Raw genomic sequence first — 15,177 nt, forward strand, 5'->3', positions numbered from 1 at the left:
AAATACAAGGTATAAAATATGAAATACATTGCTCATATTAAAAAACACTGTGCTCCTATAGTAAAAAAATTCATAGTTCCAAGAATAGGAGCAAAAATCAGACCAAAGGGGCATATAGGTCAAGGGCTCTGATAAAGCCCGCCACAGCCAGACCAACCTTGATGTTCGAGATTGAGAGACATTGTGACCAAATCCAATTGTCTACCCCAAGTCGCCCCATAACATTAAAAATGCCTAGATATTTGTCCCTTAAAGAGGTCAAAGCCTTGCAATCAAGAATGAGATGCCGAGAAGTTTCAGTGACCCCCAAAAGTTTGCAAAAACGACAGGTGGGATCCAAATCAGAAAACTTCTTCCTTTTACGTAGGACTTCCCGAGTGGGAAGAAGGTTCCATCTGAGTTTTATAAGAAGAGAGCGGTAGTGTCTATTAGGAAATTGGAACAAAATAAAGGACATCACACCTCTCTTCTTATGATCAAATTGAAGATCACTCAGTGAGGAATAACCATGAAGTTTTTCGATAGTGTTACTCCAATCATGGCTGAACAGAGACTCCTTTACCTTGTTAGGGTTTGTAAGTAATGTGTCCCTGTCGGAGGATATATCCATCAGGGTCTTATCGCAGAGAGTGGAGAAAAGATGGAGATATATGTTGTGGCCCGAGTGTGTCTGGGAAAAAATCATGTGGCCCACATCAGCATATAAAGTATCGGGTCTGGGGGAAAGCAAGGCTGAGAACAATGAGAGAACCTTCCAAAGAATCCTAGCTCGTAGAGAAACCAGACCCAACTCATATCTAATGGCAACAGTAGGAATTGAATTGGGCAGTTTTAAAACTTTCCTCCAGTAAATACCTTCAAGAGAGTCCCAGAAGGGCAGAAGTGTAAGGTAATGGAGTTCCATACCATACAATAACTTTGGAGTCACCTTACCCTTGAAAAAGTCTACCACAGGTTTAAGGGAAAACGTACAATATTTATTCTCCAAAGTACGTGATTGGGAGATGAGAGGGAGCAGTTTCTGTCTAAGAAATCGTCTCAGTTCTATCACCGATGGTTGGGCCAAGATCAAAAAGCCCAAATAGACGATTTTGTTAACTCGAGAAATGTTTGTTCCCCCCATTTTCCATACTTTGTTGTTTCGGGTTCTCCCCTTTGAGAATTCCATGATACGTGTTTTACCAGGATTGATCTTCAGCCCATTTAGCAGTGCATACTGTTCAAATTTACACAGGAGCCTCTGCAGGCCCACTTTGGTCTGGTCGAACAAGAGAAAGTCATCGGCATATGCCAACCATGAGAATCTCAGGTCCCCAAGTTTAGCACTCACCATGCCTGCATTTTTCAGGAAGTTATCCACATCTGCCAAATAGAGGATAAATAGACAGGGAGCTAACGAGCAACCCTGTCTCACCCCGATACGCGTCCTAATCCTCCTAGAGAGAGTACCAGCCAAATCGAGCCTGATGTGTACCCCCGAGTTTTCATAGAGGGCCATAATGAGAGAAAGGAGGCCCGCCGGGATGCCCCATTTAGTTAATTTTTCCCATAATCTGGATCTAATGACCAGATCAAATGCATTGGATAAATCAATTGAGGCGACATACAAAGGACCATCAGATTTTCCCCAGGAAGAGGTCTGAAGGGCAGTTATAATAAGACCATTGAGATTGGTAGAGTGGCCGGCCCTGAAGCCAGTTTGGTATTTGGGGAGAATATGATTGTCCCTAATCCATATGTTAAGATGGGAGAGGAGCAGAGAAGCAAAAAGCTTACAGTCCGCGTCTATAAGAGAGATCGGTCTATAATTCTTTACCTCAGAGCGTAAGCCTCTCTTAAAGATTGGGACAATATGGGCCGTATGCCAACTCATAGGGACCTTCCCGGAATTTACTACGTCCTGAAAAAGCAGGAAGAGTAGATTGGCCCAAATCTCGGGCTCGGCTTTGAATGTATTGTTCGTAAGGCCATTTGGGCCTGGCGCCCTAGATTTCTTAGCCTTAGAAATAAGACAGAACACTGTCTCCAGATCAAAAACTGGTTTCCATGTGTCATTCGATGGGTAAATCATCAATGCATCCGAAGCCAAGTCTTCCTCCCCAATATCAAAAAGTTTAGAGTAATAGTCAAACCATTTGGCCTCTGGGATTGCATTAAGCTGATCAGCCATCAATGTGTTATCAAGGCTGGAAACCGAAGCCCAAAAAGCCCTCACATCTCGTTTTATTAGTACTGCAAGCATATACTGTGCGTCATTTTGAATCATAGTAATTTTTCTATGCTTACAGTAGTTTTTGTATTTTTGACGAATGGTTTTAATTTTTGTTGTTTTATCTGCCCAATCCATATCTAGGGCTTGAACATCCCTAATAAGTTTCTTAGTAAGGGCCTTAACATTGGCCAATTGTTGGTCGAAACTATGGTTGTGAGATTTTTTGAAGACCCCTTTCCTTAGCTGGCCATAAATACTACTCTGTAAGACATTGAGAAAACTATCAAAAGAAGAAGTGTTAAAGACTGCTATTTTCCAGCAGAGCGAGGTGTGGTTAAGGGAAGGAAATGTTCTCCATATTCAAAGACCTCATTGCCACCAGCCCAGACGAAATCATCAAAGACGAAGCTTGGTGTTCTAGCATTCAGACTGCCCTCCTAAACAAACTCAAACTTCTACAAGACAAAATTCACTCACAACGAGAAGCTCTACCCAAACTTGACATAGCACCTCTACCTATCCCCACCCCTCACTCTCCCACTACCCCTCTATTCTCTTTCAGATACGTCACTGAATCAGAAGTCTCCAATCTCATCCAACACATCAAACCATCCACGTGTAAAGGGGACATATGCCCGCCAAACTGTGCCACAACGCTTAAAAGAAGCACGGGTCCGTCCCCTCATAAAAAACATCCCTAGATCCAACATGCCCCAACAACTACCAGCCCATCACCACTGTCCTTCCTTCTCAAAATTCTAGATAAGGCGGCCCACGTACAGATCCAACACTACCTTGAATCTAATGCCATCTTAGGCAAAAGACAATCAGGCTTCCGCAAAAGCCATGGCACAGAAACTGCCCTATTAGATCTAAAAAAAAACAAACAAATCACTGACATAATGGACAAGGGCAAACCAGCCCTCCTACTACTCGTAGACCCCTCTGCTGCGTTTGACCTTGTGAATCACAACATCCTCACTTCTCACCTCCCAAACGCATGGATAACCTCATTCCTAGAGGACAGAGCCCTCCGATCAGGCTAACGCAGGTCCCACCACCATCCATTGCAGAGTTTCACAGGGATCCTGCACCCACCCTCTACAACCTATTCACAAAGCCTCTTTTCAACAAACTGGATTCGCTCAGCATATCCTACACAAACTATGTCGACAATACACAAGTACTCCTCCCTCTCACTGGTGACTACGACCAAGATGCAGCAGCCCTCCTTCAAATCTACACTACCATCCAAACTTGGATGGCAGCAATTGGCCTATGCCTAAATGGGGACAAAACAGAGATCATCCTCATAGGCCCCAAGGAAATACTGCCCAAACTCAACAAAAAAATTCGAAAACTTCACCATCGACGATACCATCATACCCGTCTCCTCCTCTGTAAAGGCCTTAGGAGCGTTCCTTGACTCCACCCTCTCTATGACTAGACAAGTCAGCACCATGACTTCCGCCGCTGCCCACACCAAACTCATTAACGCCATAAAGCCTTTTCTAACCAGCCAAAACTGCCTCTCCATCGCCCAAGCCACTATCGGAGCAACACTGGACTATTGTAATGCTCTCCTTGCAGGCACCTCAACTACAAATTTTAACAGGCTCCAAATAGTACAAAACAACACGCTCTGAGCACGCCTAAGCATCCTCAAAAAAGACCACATCACGCAGGCAAGGTGGGGCGCCCTCTGGCTCCCTGTTAAAGAGAGGGTCGACTTCAAGATTCTCACCCTCACGGACAAATGCCTCAGTCTCTCTGCCCCTTCCTACTTATCTGAAACCATCACCAAAGACACCTCCACATGCCCAAAAAGAAGTCTCCACGCCAACCAGCTTTGCATTCCTCCTATCAGGATGTCTAATGCTGTAGGCATCAGATTTCCTCATCTAGCACCTACACTCTGAAAGGCCCTACCAAACGCCTTAAGAGCTGAAACTTCTCTTAGCCTTTGCCAAAACCCTAAAAACTACACTATTCAAGTAACCACCCTCGCCCCTCGCCAACCTTTTTGCTCCTCTTCGCCTCCTCTATGTATGTTATGACACGGTTTTATCATGTAAAGTCAGTACTTTTCCATGACCTGTAATACTGTTTCCTGGAACTAAGTATGTGTTGCCTCTGTAACAGCGCCACAATGCCTTAGGATTGATGCGCGCTCTATAAATACTGATAAATAATCAGGTATTCTCTTGTAACTAGGTTTGTGGTAACGTCTATCCAGAATTTGCAGTCACGCTGGACAAAAGGTCTCATGAGCAAGATCTACGTATCTGCTCTACTGGGTCAAAGCTTTTATCCGCTCCAGGTAGTTGGTAGGCTAGTATGATAGTAGGATAGCTGCCACTAAGGTGGTACTTGACTGATGCATTCAAGAGACTGGCATGGGTGTCAATCTGAGGACAATCCAGTTGATGTCGAGCAACAGTTAAGAGGCCAATGGGTTTTGGGGTGGTGTTTGCTAGTGTATGCAAGACTGCCAGATCCTGTAGATTAAAAAGATAAGCAAGGTTCAGTTAAGCACTTCAGTATCATGCCTGTCCTGGTCATTAATCAAAAGTGATTATCTTACAAGACCAATATGCCCAATTATTGAATCTGTTGGCTTCTAAAAGTGAGGCCACTTTAAAGAATAAATCCGCAAGAATGCGGTGAAATTAAACAGCTTTGCCAGAGATTATCATGATTAAATAGAGGCCAGGCGCGGCTTCTGTCTTGCCAAAGCATTGCTTTCCAACTATCCATATTAGTAGAATGCCACTAGGAGATTCTGTTGCAGTTTGTCCATGTTGCTATGGAAAAGAATACGCTTTCCCTACAGTAATATTCTACCCACATGGATACTTCACAACCCTTTCCCCCTCCACTCTTTGGTTGCCTTTATTTGTCCTTGTTAATTCAGAAATATGTGAATTTGGGCTATGCGAAGGAAGGGCAAGAATTATCTGAAGCACAATTCTTATTTGTTTTGCCAATGCATGCATGAAGGATCTCTTCCCCCCCCGAGGTCATATAAAGGCTGCTAAAAACAGCCAACAGGACAGGGGACATTTCCAAGTAGTGGTATCCAAAGGCAATCTGGTCACAAGTCATTATTGCAAAACATACACACCCCCGTAAGGTGGCAAGGATTTTAGAGGTGCTGTCACTTTGCCCATGTGATCTCAAATCCAAAACGCGTGTATATTTCATGTTATGGAAATTGTGTAACTGCATTGTAGTCAGCATATGTTACAGGAAAAAGACACTCCTCTCTAAACAACTGACAGGAACTGTTGGTCAGACAAGCCTGATCAACACAAAAGAAAGACAGCAGCAGGAATAGGACAAAAGTAGGGACTCGCCTCCGACATGCAACGTGTTAAAGAAGCAGGGATACTGCTGATTTCTTCCCATCAGGCAAGTGATAAACGGCAGGGATGACCAGACCACCTGGTAGAACTCCTTCCGACAGCGAATTAAAACAATCCCGGTGTAAGCATTGAGGTACTTCACTGAAAAACAAACGAAACATGGTTAATGCAGTTCAGATTCCTGGCCTTCACATTCGTACCATGGGTAGAAGCTAGCATAGGTTTAGTCAATATCTCTTCGCCAAGCCCACTTTCAAGACTATGCAGAAGATTTTCCCAAAGTCTTATTTCTTTTGCCCAGGCATATCAGTTTACAGGGAGTTTCCTCTGAGCTATCCTGACTCTCCAAATCGCTGAGCAGTCAATGCAACAATTCAGAAGGATGCCCTAATATAGTAAGGTACCCTAATACATCATTTGTATAAAAGTTGTCCAAAGTAAAATTACCTGTAATAGTTTGTAGAGAAGAAACTTTTCAATCGTATAATGTTCAAATATTACCATAAAGTTAAAGTTGACTTTCAGTGAGGCTTGCAGGCTCCCTCGAGTTATCCAACCTCAAAAACCCAGGTGTTCGTCTATGGCCCAATAGAAGTAGTTTTCCCAATGATCCCCTTTCTTTACACATATCCCAAAACACAAGGTTGGCTGGTTCCTCTTTAATGTTGCCAAAATGCGTCTCTTTCATGCCACCAAGCTTCAAATCACTTTTGTATTTTTCCTTTTTAAACTTTATCTGTTCTTCTTGTTGGTCTCTGCTTGCTTCTTTACAGTTCACCCTTCCACACGTTACTTTTTTTGCATTGTTTTTAAATGGATAAATGTTCTATCTCCCTATTATCATTCATCTCGAATCTCGCTATGCTCCTAATCCCACTTCCCTCAGCATCACAACTACTGCTGTCTATTCCTTGCCCACCCTGTGCTCAGTTTCTATGCATGTTCTTCACCCTGCCTTTTCATATATAACTTTTTCTCTTTAAGTCTTTCATTGTATGTTAATGTTAAAGGACATTTGTACTGTGCACTATCACCACCGGAGTGGTCCCCTGGCAGCTCTGAAAGAGGAGGGGAGGTTGAGTTAGTGGGAGGAAGCCGGAAAAGTGCAAGGGAGCAGTGATGTGCTGTTGGCGGCCTCAGCCCGGTGTGTCTGTTGGCTGGGCCTGGGGTGTTTGCGGCCGGTCGTCGTCGTGTACTGTTGCGCAAGACTATGTGTGTTTTTGTTTTGTTGTTGCAATGTAGTGAAGTTTGTGCACTTTGTTGTGCTGTAGGTTTTGGTTGTGTTTGGTTTGGAGTTTGAGGGGTGTATGCAGAAAGGGAAATTGTTAGTAGGGTTGGTTAGTTTGCTTGTCTATCCTGAATTGAGGCGCTCGGCTTGCGTAGTCTCCCCTAATGCGGCTCTGTCCTGATCTGGGTCCACTGGTATACAAGGTTCCTTACTTCTCTGGCTCCCACCTCTGACATGCTCTCTCATAGCTCTCCTTATCCCCCAAATTAAAATGTACAAGTAACCTTCTTGTTCATTGCTTTGGCAAACGTGTTCTATAAATTGCAATACATACAGATGTTAATCAATGAAGGAAAGTATAGGGTCTCCTCTTGTGGGCCTGCAAACAGGAATTCAAATAAACCCAAACAACTACAGGCTCCTTACTGGCAGCCACCAAGAAAAAGGCTTCCTATGAGCCAAAATGGCTGCAACTGAGATGCTACATTACTCAGTTAATGTTACATATACATGCTTGTTGGGCACCATTTGGCCTGAGGAGCCAAAAGTAGCCCCTGGAAGCTGTTGGTCTCAGGCTAACCAGGCTTTCCTAGGCTAGAAGCAGGAGCTAAATAGCTCCCAGCAATTTCAAACCCTGCACTCCTGTGAATACATTTCCAAACTGGCTGGCGGAAGAGGCGAGAAAACCAGGCAACTATGATAGGTTAGGGAGATTTGCTTTTAAATCACAAGGCACCAGAGAAAAACGGTTACATCTTACACTTATGTCCTTAATTCAGACTTATGGAAAGTTCAGAGTTCTCCAGTAGTCTGTCTATTGCAGTACTTTTTGGGATTGTGGTTGAATGCTGCAAAATCCTGGTTGTAAAGTTGGTGGCTGTGTATCGTCTCACTGAATCACAAATTCTACCTCAACCACTCCCACTTTCCATGGCAGGCTCTGTATCAATGCTGTTATAATCTGTAAGGAGCTCTTCGAACAAGGCTTCTGAGGGATTTTCAAGACCATCAATAGAGGATTGAAGGTCCAGGAAGAGACTTCTTCCCAGCAGCTCCACAGGGAGCCAACAAGGTTTCTTTTTAATGCTGTAGTTTTTTTCAAAACAATATCATATCTATCCTAAATGAAAAATAGAGGAAATATTACAAATAACTGAGGCAGTCCCCAAGTAGGGTACGTCTACAATTTACAATAGTTGTAGGGATTAAGTAAACCATGTACTGGAGGGGTTAGAGACAATAGCACAGGCGGGTTACCGGCAGACTAGCCTTACCGTTACTGGCACCCGCTATCCCGGTGTTACCGGTATATTACGGGCAACAGCGGTAAATTCACCATCAGGTCCAGGGGTGTCAGGGTTTGACTATCCTAATGGTTGAAGGGGTTTTTATTTTGTAAATTTAAGTTTATTAATTTCGAGGTAACAAGGAAAGATACAAACTAACTGAGGGGCGATTTCCCTCTGCGCATGCTTCAAACACAAGATCTTTCGTCCATTCTGATTCACTCCCTTTCTCCCTCAGTACCCTCCCCCAAACACCTCCTAAACATATCCCATGAATGTGAGGTTTCAAGCCATAAATACACAACTTCAACAGAGAGGTTGGGTGAACATAACTAGCGTAGGGCGTACACCCTATTTATTTTAATTTTTGTAAAATCGGTACACACCCGCAGGCCTCAGAGCGCACAAGAAACTAAACAAGGACGGACAACAGAGAGGCGCTAGAACAGTGTGGTGAGCTGGGAGCTTAATCTGAAGGGGAGTTGAAAAGGTGGGTCTTTAGCTTCTTCTTGAACTTCGAGGTAGTTTGAATTTTCTGAGATCCGGGGGGGGGGGGGGGGGGACATTCCAACAAGCCGGCCCATGAACATCAAAACATGTTGTTCCGAATTTTGCAAGCTTGAATCTGGGCTGCATAAGTCTGGATTGATCCCTGGATCTCAGATTGCGAGAGGGCACATATGCCTTCAAGCGGACAATGAGGTACCTGGGAGCCTCATTACTCAAACACTTATGAGTCAGACTGAGAATCTTCTGCGTGATGCAATGTTTTACGGGCAGCTAATGCAATTCTCGCCTTGCAGCCGTTGTGTGGCCGTGCCTGGCTAGGCCGAAAGTCGCTCGTACTGCACCATTTTGGATAACTTGCAGGGCAGATATTTTGGTTAGAGAAGAGCCACCCAGAAGACTATTACAGTAATCCAGGCGTGAATTACCGAGAGCAGAGGTCAAGAGAAAGGCGTTTTTATGAGAAAGAAAAGGACGATGCAGTGAAGTAGTTTGTTAATGAAACCGCATGCTGCCTGAACCTGGGCAACGTGGCGGCTCATCGTCAACTCTGCGTCTAATGTGATGCTCGGTGTCTTCAGCTTTTTAGCCACTGGAATGATGGTGTTGGCAATGGTGAAACTATTATACTCGAAGGACAGTTTTCTGAGTCTAGGGCCCGAGGCCACAATGAAAAGCTCTGAATTAATAGCCAGGGAGTTAGCTGCCATCCAAGCCTGAATGGCAGAATAGATGGCATCTATGGCCACGGAATCCTGTGCATGCATACCCGAGAGCTTCATGACAACCTGGGTGTCATCTACACAATTGGTATAGAGGACACCCAGGCCATCAAGAAGTCTCAAGAGTGGAAGGATATATATACTGAATAGCGATGGAGAGATACACAATCCCTGAGGGACTCCGCATGTAATGAGTGCAGGAACAGAGCATGCCCCATCAGCGGCAACTCTGCCATTGCAGGGACCAAGAAATGAGGCTACCCACTGTGTGGCTAACCCAGCGCAGCACACCAGTGATTCCAACTGGTCCACCAGTAAAGGGTGATCTACCAAATCGAAAGCGGCAGACTGGTAGAGAAGCATCAGGATGGCAGGCTGCCATACACCTACACCTGGGTTAGCCGGGACCGAGCGAGAATAGCTGCACACCACTTTCCCCCTGCCCAAATCAATTAGAAAATTGCTACCATTCCCCCTCCATCCCTGCGTTTCCTCCATGAATTCCTGCTGTTATCTTTTCCATAAGATAAATGTCCCTTGCTGTGTCAGACCATTCCTTTAAGCTCGGGAGTTCCCTTCTTATCCAATGTCTTGCAATGCATGCCTTTGCGGCCAATAGCTGAAAATTAGTAATATGAGGCAAGGTGTGCCATAGTGCCTCTTGTTTGTCCAGACCAAGTACCACCAACATGGGTTCCGACACACGTTCCCTCCCTTCCACATCCTTGATCCATCCCAGGACCCTCAGACCAATAGACCTGAACCTCCAGGCATCTCCACCACGTGCCAATAATCTGCTCTGTCCCCACAGCTGTGCCAGGAAGGGGGTTCACTGTAGGGAACATCTTAGAAAGCTGCAGCAGGTCGTATTGCCACTGGTGCAGTAACTTTAGGCCATGGAGCTTGTACTGACAAGCAATTGACGTTTTAAAAGCCCTCCTACACATTAGCTGCCAGAGGTCTTCAATCAGGTGCCTTTCCCACATTTTCCTGAGTCCTTCAACTGAGTCCCTTGAGGTTTCTAGCAACGCCCCATAAAGTAGCGAAATGAGACCCTTCATCTCAGTGTGTCTATCAAGCACCTTCTCTACGGGAGTGAGGTCTCTTTGAACCAAATCCCTCCGATATCTGTCACCTTCTTGAAGACTGTGACCTAGATGTCATCACACTCACCGAGACGTGGTTCAGTGCCAGCTCTGTCACTTCTTTTAACACTCTCCTCCTGAGGTCTACACGATTCTCACCAAGCCCCGGACAAACCGGTCTGGAGGTGGCGTCGCCCTTGCCTTCCCCGAATGCCTCCCTGCTACTATCATTTCCACTCAATTTTATCTCATTCTTCCTTTGAATGCTTCGTCTGTAGGCTGAGTGTCTCTCCCACCATCTCCCTTATTCGCGCTACTATCTATAGGCCCACCGGACCTACCCCCGCCAACTTTTCCTCTCTGAATGGGCTGATCTCACCTCCCTCCTGACCTCCTCCCTCAAACCTCTCTTCCTGGGTGACTAACATTCATCTTGACTCTCCGGATACACCCACTGTACTCTTCGACGCCTGCTACGACTCTTTCCCTCACAATTCTTCCCTCTGGCCCGACCCACTCTGCTGGACACACCTTAGATGCTCTCATCTCAGCAGACATCACTCTCTCCAACCCTCCTACTACCACTCTCTCCTGGTCTGACCACTCTCTCCTATGCTCCCATCTGGAGCTCCCCGGCGAGGCCTCTGCCCGCACTGCCAGGTTCCTTCTCCGTCATTCGACCGATGAAGCATGCGTCAGTCGCTGCATTTGCTGCCACCTTCATTCCTCCTCCCACCCCTGCTTTTGACTCTCATACCGACTCAGCACTCATTAACCTCCATCTCCAACACTCTGGACGTTCTTGTCCCGGTCATGAGGATACGCATGAAGCCTGCATCCAAGGGCAACTCTTGGTATGACTCTGACTTGGTCGCTCTGAAACGCAAGTGCAGAGTGGCTGAGCGGAAGTGGCAGGCCTCGGGCACATCCTCTGACAAACTGGCATGCTGCTTGCTCCAAAGGAAATATCGACTTTCCATCCGCTATAAGAGGGCTCATGTCCAAGCCCGTATTTCTGGGGCCACCAATAAACACGGCAGACCTTTTCAAAATCTGCAAGGAACTGCAGTCTCCTCTTCCTTCCCAGGCCCTCTGCACTGCACTCCCACTTTTCCGCCAAAAATCAGGACATCCTGTGCTCACTCTCCTCTACTCTCCCCCCCTCACCATCCACCAGACTCTCCTCCTCCTCTCCCATTGCACCAGATAACATCTCTAGAGTAGTCCGCTCTATGAAAGTCTCCTCCAAACAGGTGATCCTCTGCCAGAATTATCAAGGACATCTCTCTTGCCCCTGCCTTGGCTGACTTCTGTAACCCCACTCCTTTACCACTGGCTATTTCACACAACCCCTCAAGCACTCCCTTGTGCACCCCCCTAAAAGAAAGCTAAAATGTGCATCACGCCTTTCCTGGGGAAAACACTTGGAGAAGTTGGTTATCTCCCAACTGACCCACCACACCGCATCTGCTGGCTTCAGAGCATCCAGAGGCACGGACACTGCAACACTGATGACCTGCTCTAAAATCTTGACTCAACTCTCCCTCTGTTCTTATCCTTCTCGATCTTTCCTTGCTTTTGACATGGTCAATCATGCCATCCTCATAAATCGACTGATACCTTAGGCATCGCAGACTGTGCACTGGCCCGGCTGATGCTGACCTCCTTCCTTTCTGGTTTCTTTTTTTTTCCCCACTTTATTTATCATTTTAAATAACACGCAAAAACAAACAACAACAATATCTTGAAAAACTTAACATTACAGTTAGACAGTAAAATTCATAACATTTGCAATACACATACGGTACCATATTCAAACCAATGAAAGTACTGAAATCAATAGCAACCACCAAGTACCATCCTATACCCAGTTCACCAACATTTGACATACCACAAACAAGACAAGACAACATTAACGAGCACAACAGACAACTCCGAATAACCGATCACCAGCCCCCTAAAAGGTGTAACAAACCATTCAATTCATTGCTCCAGACTTTCAACCATACAATTCATCAAAAGGCCCCGACAGCTGGGAATAAGAACCCTCCCTACCCTGTTTCAAAAACATATCTCATAGTGCGACAAGGTCTGTACATCCAATAACCATTCCTCCACATTTGGTTTCCTTGACTTCCAGACCCTTAAAATGTGTTTTGTCTCCACAACCAAAACTCTATTTATCCAGTCTGTTCGTTCTCTGGCCCTACTCCCCCTTCCTCCGTTCGATAATAAAATTGTTGAAGAGAAAGTACGTGGAAGTTGCTCTGCCACCACAATATCCAATCTATCCAAAACATTAGACCAAAATTCAGACACCCTGGAACATACGGATCAAAGTACCTCCCCCACATCCGCACCCCCAACAAAAATCAGTCTCCAAAAGACCCAATCTCGCCATCCTAGACGGTGTCCAATACAATCTATAAAGGACCCTTTTTAACCCTAAATCCACTTTCGCTCGTACCGCCACAAGAATCAGGTATTCCCATTCCTTCCTTGGACTAACGATGTCAAGATCCTCCATCCAAGCCAGGCGAAGCTTGTTCCAAGCTTCTACCACCGACCTATCCAGAGGCATTATATTGAGATACGTAGACACAGTATACGGGGTGGAATGGACAATCTCACCCATAGATGGTCTTTCTGCCATAGAGTCATCCAACATTCCTATTCTTTCAATCAAAATGGCTTTTAAAATCCTATAACGTCCCCGCTCCCTACCCCCAATTCCAAAGGTCACTCAACTGGCCAAATGGAATCATACAACCATTCTGCCACACATCTCGAATCTGAAGTATGCCCTTACCAATCCAACTTTTCCAGCATAAAGTCTTATTAATCCATTGCAACCCCATATTATGCCACAAAGACGCGTCATAGTGCATCCAGATATTGTCCCCATTATTTTGCATAGAACTCTGTAATGCCTCCCAGTAGTGCTTATAGTAGGCAACTTCACCTTCAAATTAGGCAATTTAGACATGGAATACACCTCACTCAGTGCATAAGGTGAAAATTGAGAATGTTCAATGATATACCAATTAGGAACATAATTATTCATCCCAGAAAAATAAGAAGTTGATTTATTCAGGACAAATCCAGTGCAGTAGTTTTCCAGGTTCGGGTATCCAAACCCTCCCTCTTTCACAGGACGCATCAAAATGTATTTGGGCACTTTTGGTCTATTAACTTCCCCCCAAAGGAATCCCCAGAAAACCTTATCAATAGAGAAAATCACTTTTTTTTGTAAATTTCAAAGGGATGGACTATAATATAGAGAATTTTCGGCAAAAGTACCATCTTAATGGCGTTAACTTTAGCCCATAATCCCAACTTCAGCTGGCCCCATTTCAATATGTCCCTTTTAATGATCACCAGCACTCTAGAAATATTGAACTCGGCCATTCTCCTCAAGTCACGGACCATGTAAATACCCAAATATTTCATCGCACCCACTTCCCAACGACAGTCCCAGGAACCCAAAACATCTCGGGATAGGCCAACATCCAGTGGAAAAACCACAGTTTTACCCCAATTGATCTTATGGCCCGATAATTGACCTACCTCATCAAACATACACCGAAGTCTGTCACAACCTTCCGCCGGATTAGATAGGACAATAGTCCTGTCATCAGCATAACATAAAACTTCACTATCACCAAAACGAAGGCCATGGAGGCCCTGTTCTTGTGTCAAGTATCTAATGAGCGGTTCCAACGCCAAATTGAACAGATATGGCGACAGAGGACACCCCTGCCTGGTCCCTCTAAACAGTGAAAACGAAGAAGACATAACTCCATTCACCCAGACTCTCGCATTGATGTCAGAGTTCAACGATCTGATAGTGTTTATGAACGTGTCGACAAACCCCATCTTCCCAAGGGTATGATATAAAAAAGACCAATTAACCCGATCAATGGCCTTTTCAGCATCCATAAGAATTAACAAGGAATCCCGGGTTTCATCTTTCGGCAGTCCAATTATATCAATCAGTGTTCTTATGTGATCGTAGCCATACCTACCTCTCATAAAACCAACCTGAGAGCTACTAATTAATGTACCAATACAAGCATCTAATCTGGTAGTTAAAATTCTTGTGAATAGTTTAAGGTCTACATTCAAGAGCGAAACAGGTTGGTAATTCTCACACTTCTTACAATCTCTTCCAGGTTTCGGGAGAACTACAATACATGCTTCTCTCATTGTGGGACAAACAATCCCATCCCTCAGAAAACCATTATATAAATCACACAAGAACGACGCTAACACTCCACTCAATGCCTGGTAAAATTCAACAGGGAGACCATCCAGGCCCTGCGATTTACCTTTATTGAGCTGTTTAATTGCCACTAATAATTCTTGCTCTGTAATGGGGTTATCCATCATGACTGACTGATCCTCACTCAATCTTATCAAAAAAGGAATTCATAGCATCCAATGATGGAGATGTTCTTCTTGATATAAAGTGTGATAGAACCCCCTAGAACCCTCTCATATCTCGCTTTTACTGGTTCGATACTCACCATTTTCACTTTCCAATCTTTGGACAAAGGAACTCTCCATGAGGCCACGCAATCGGTTTGCCAACTGTTCACCATTCTTATCCCCCTGTTCCCAAAACCTTTGCCTCATAAAAAACACACCCTTCTCATGTTGAACATCCATATCCTGTTTAAGCCTTTCTCTCAATCCTCCTACTACAATTCTATCCCTATTGCTCTTAGACAATGCATATTGTTTCTGAGCTGCTCCCAACTCCTCCTCCAATT

The 15,177-nt window shown here is 44.9% G+C and overlaps 1 protein-coding gene across 1 annotated transcript in view; it reads right to left on the reverse strand.

Moving 5' to 3' along the window:
• The window catches only part of POP5 (POP5 homolog, ribonuclease P/MRP subunit), a 155,961-nt gene that overhangs the window by 71,844 nt on the left and 68,940 nt on the right, over window positions 1–15,177 (reverse strand). The window contains exon 3 of the mRNA XM_069619774.1: window positions 5,569–5,718. Within this exon, the coding sequence (XP_069475875.1) occupies window positions 5,569–5,718 (150 nt within the window). The remainder of the gene's footprint in view (window positions 1–5,568; window positions 5,719–15,177) is intronic.

The sequence above is a fragment of the Ambystoma mexicanum genome, chromosome 10 (assembly GCF_040938575.1).
Source record: "Ambystoma mexicanum isolate Mex_15411 chromosome 10, UKY_AmexF1_1, whole genome shotgun sequence".
Taxonomy (NCBI): domain Eukaryota; kingdom Metazoa; phylum Chordata; class Amphibia; order Caudata; family Ambystomatidae; genus Ambystoma; species Ambystoma mexicanum.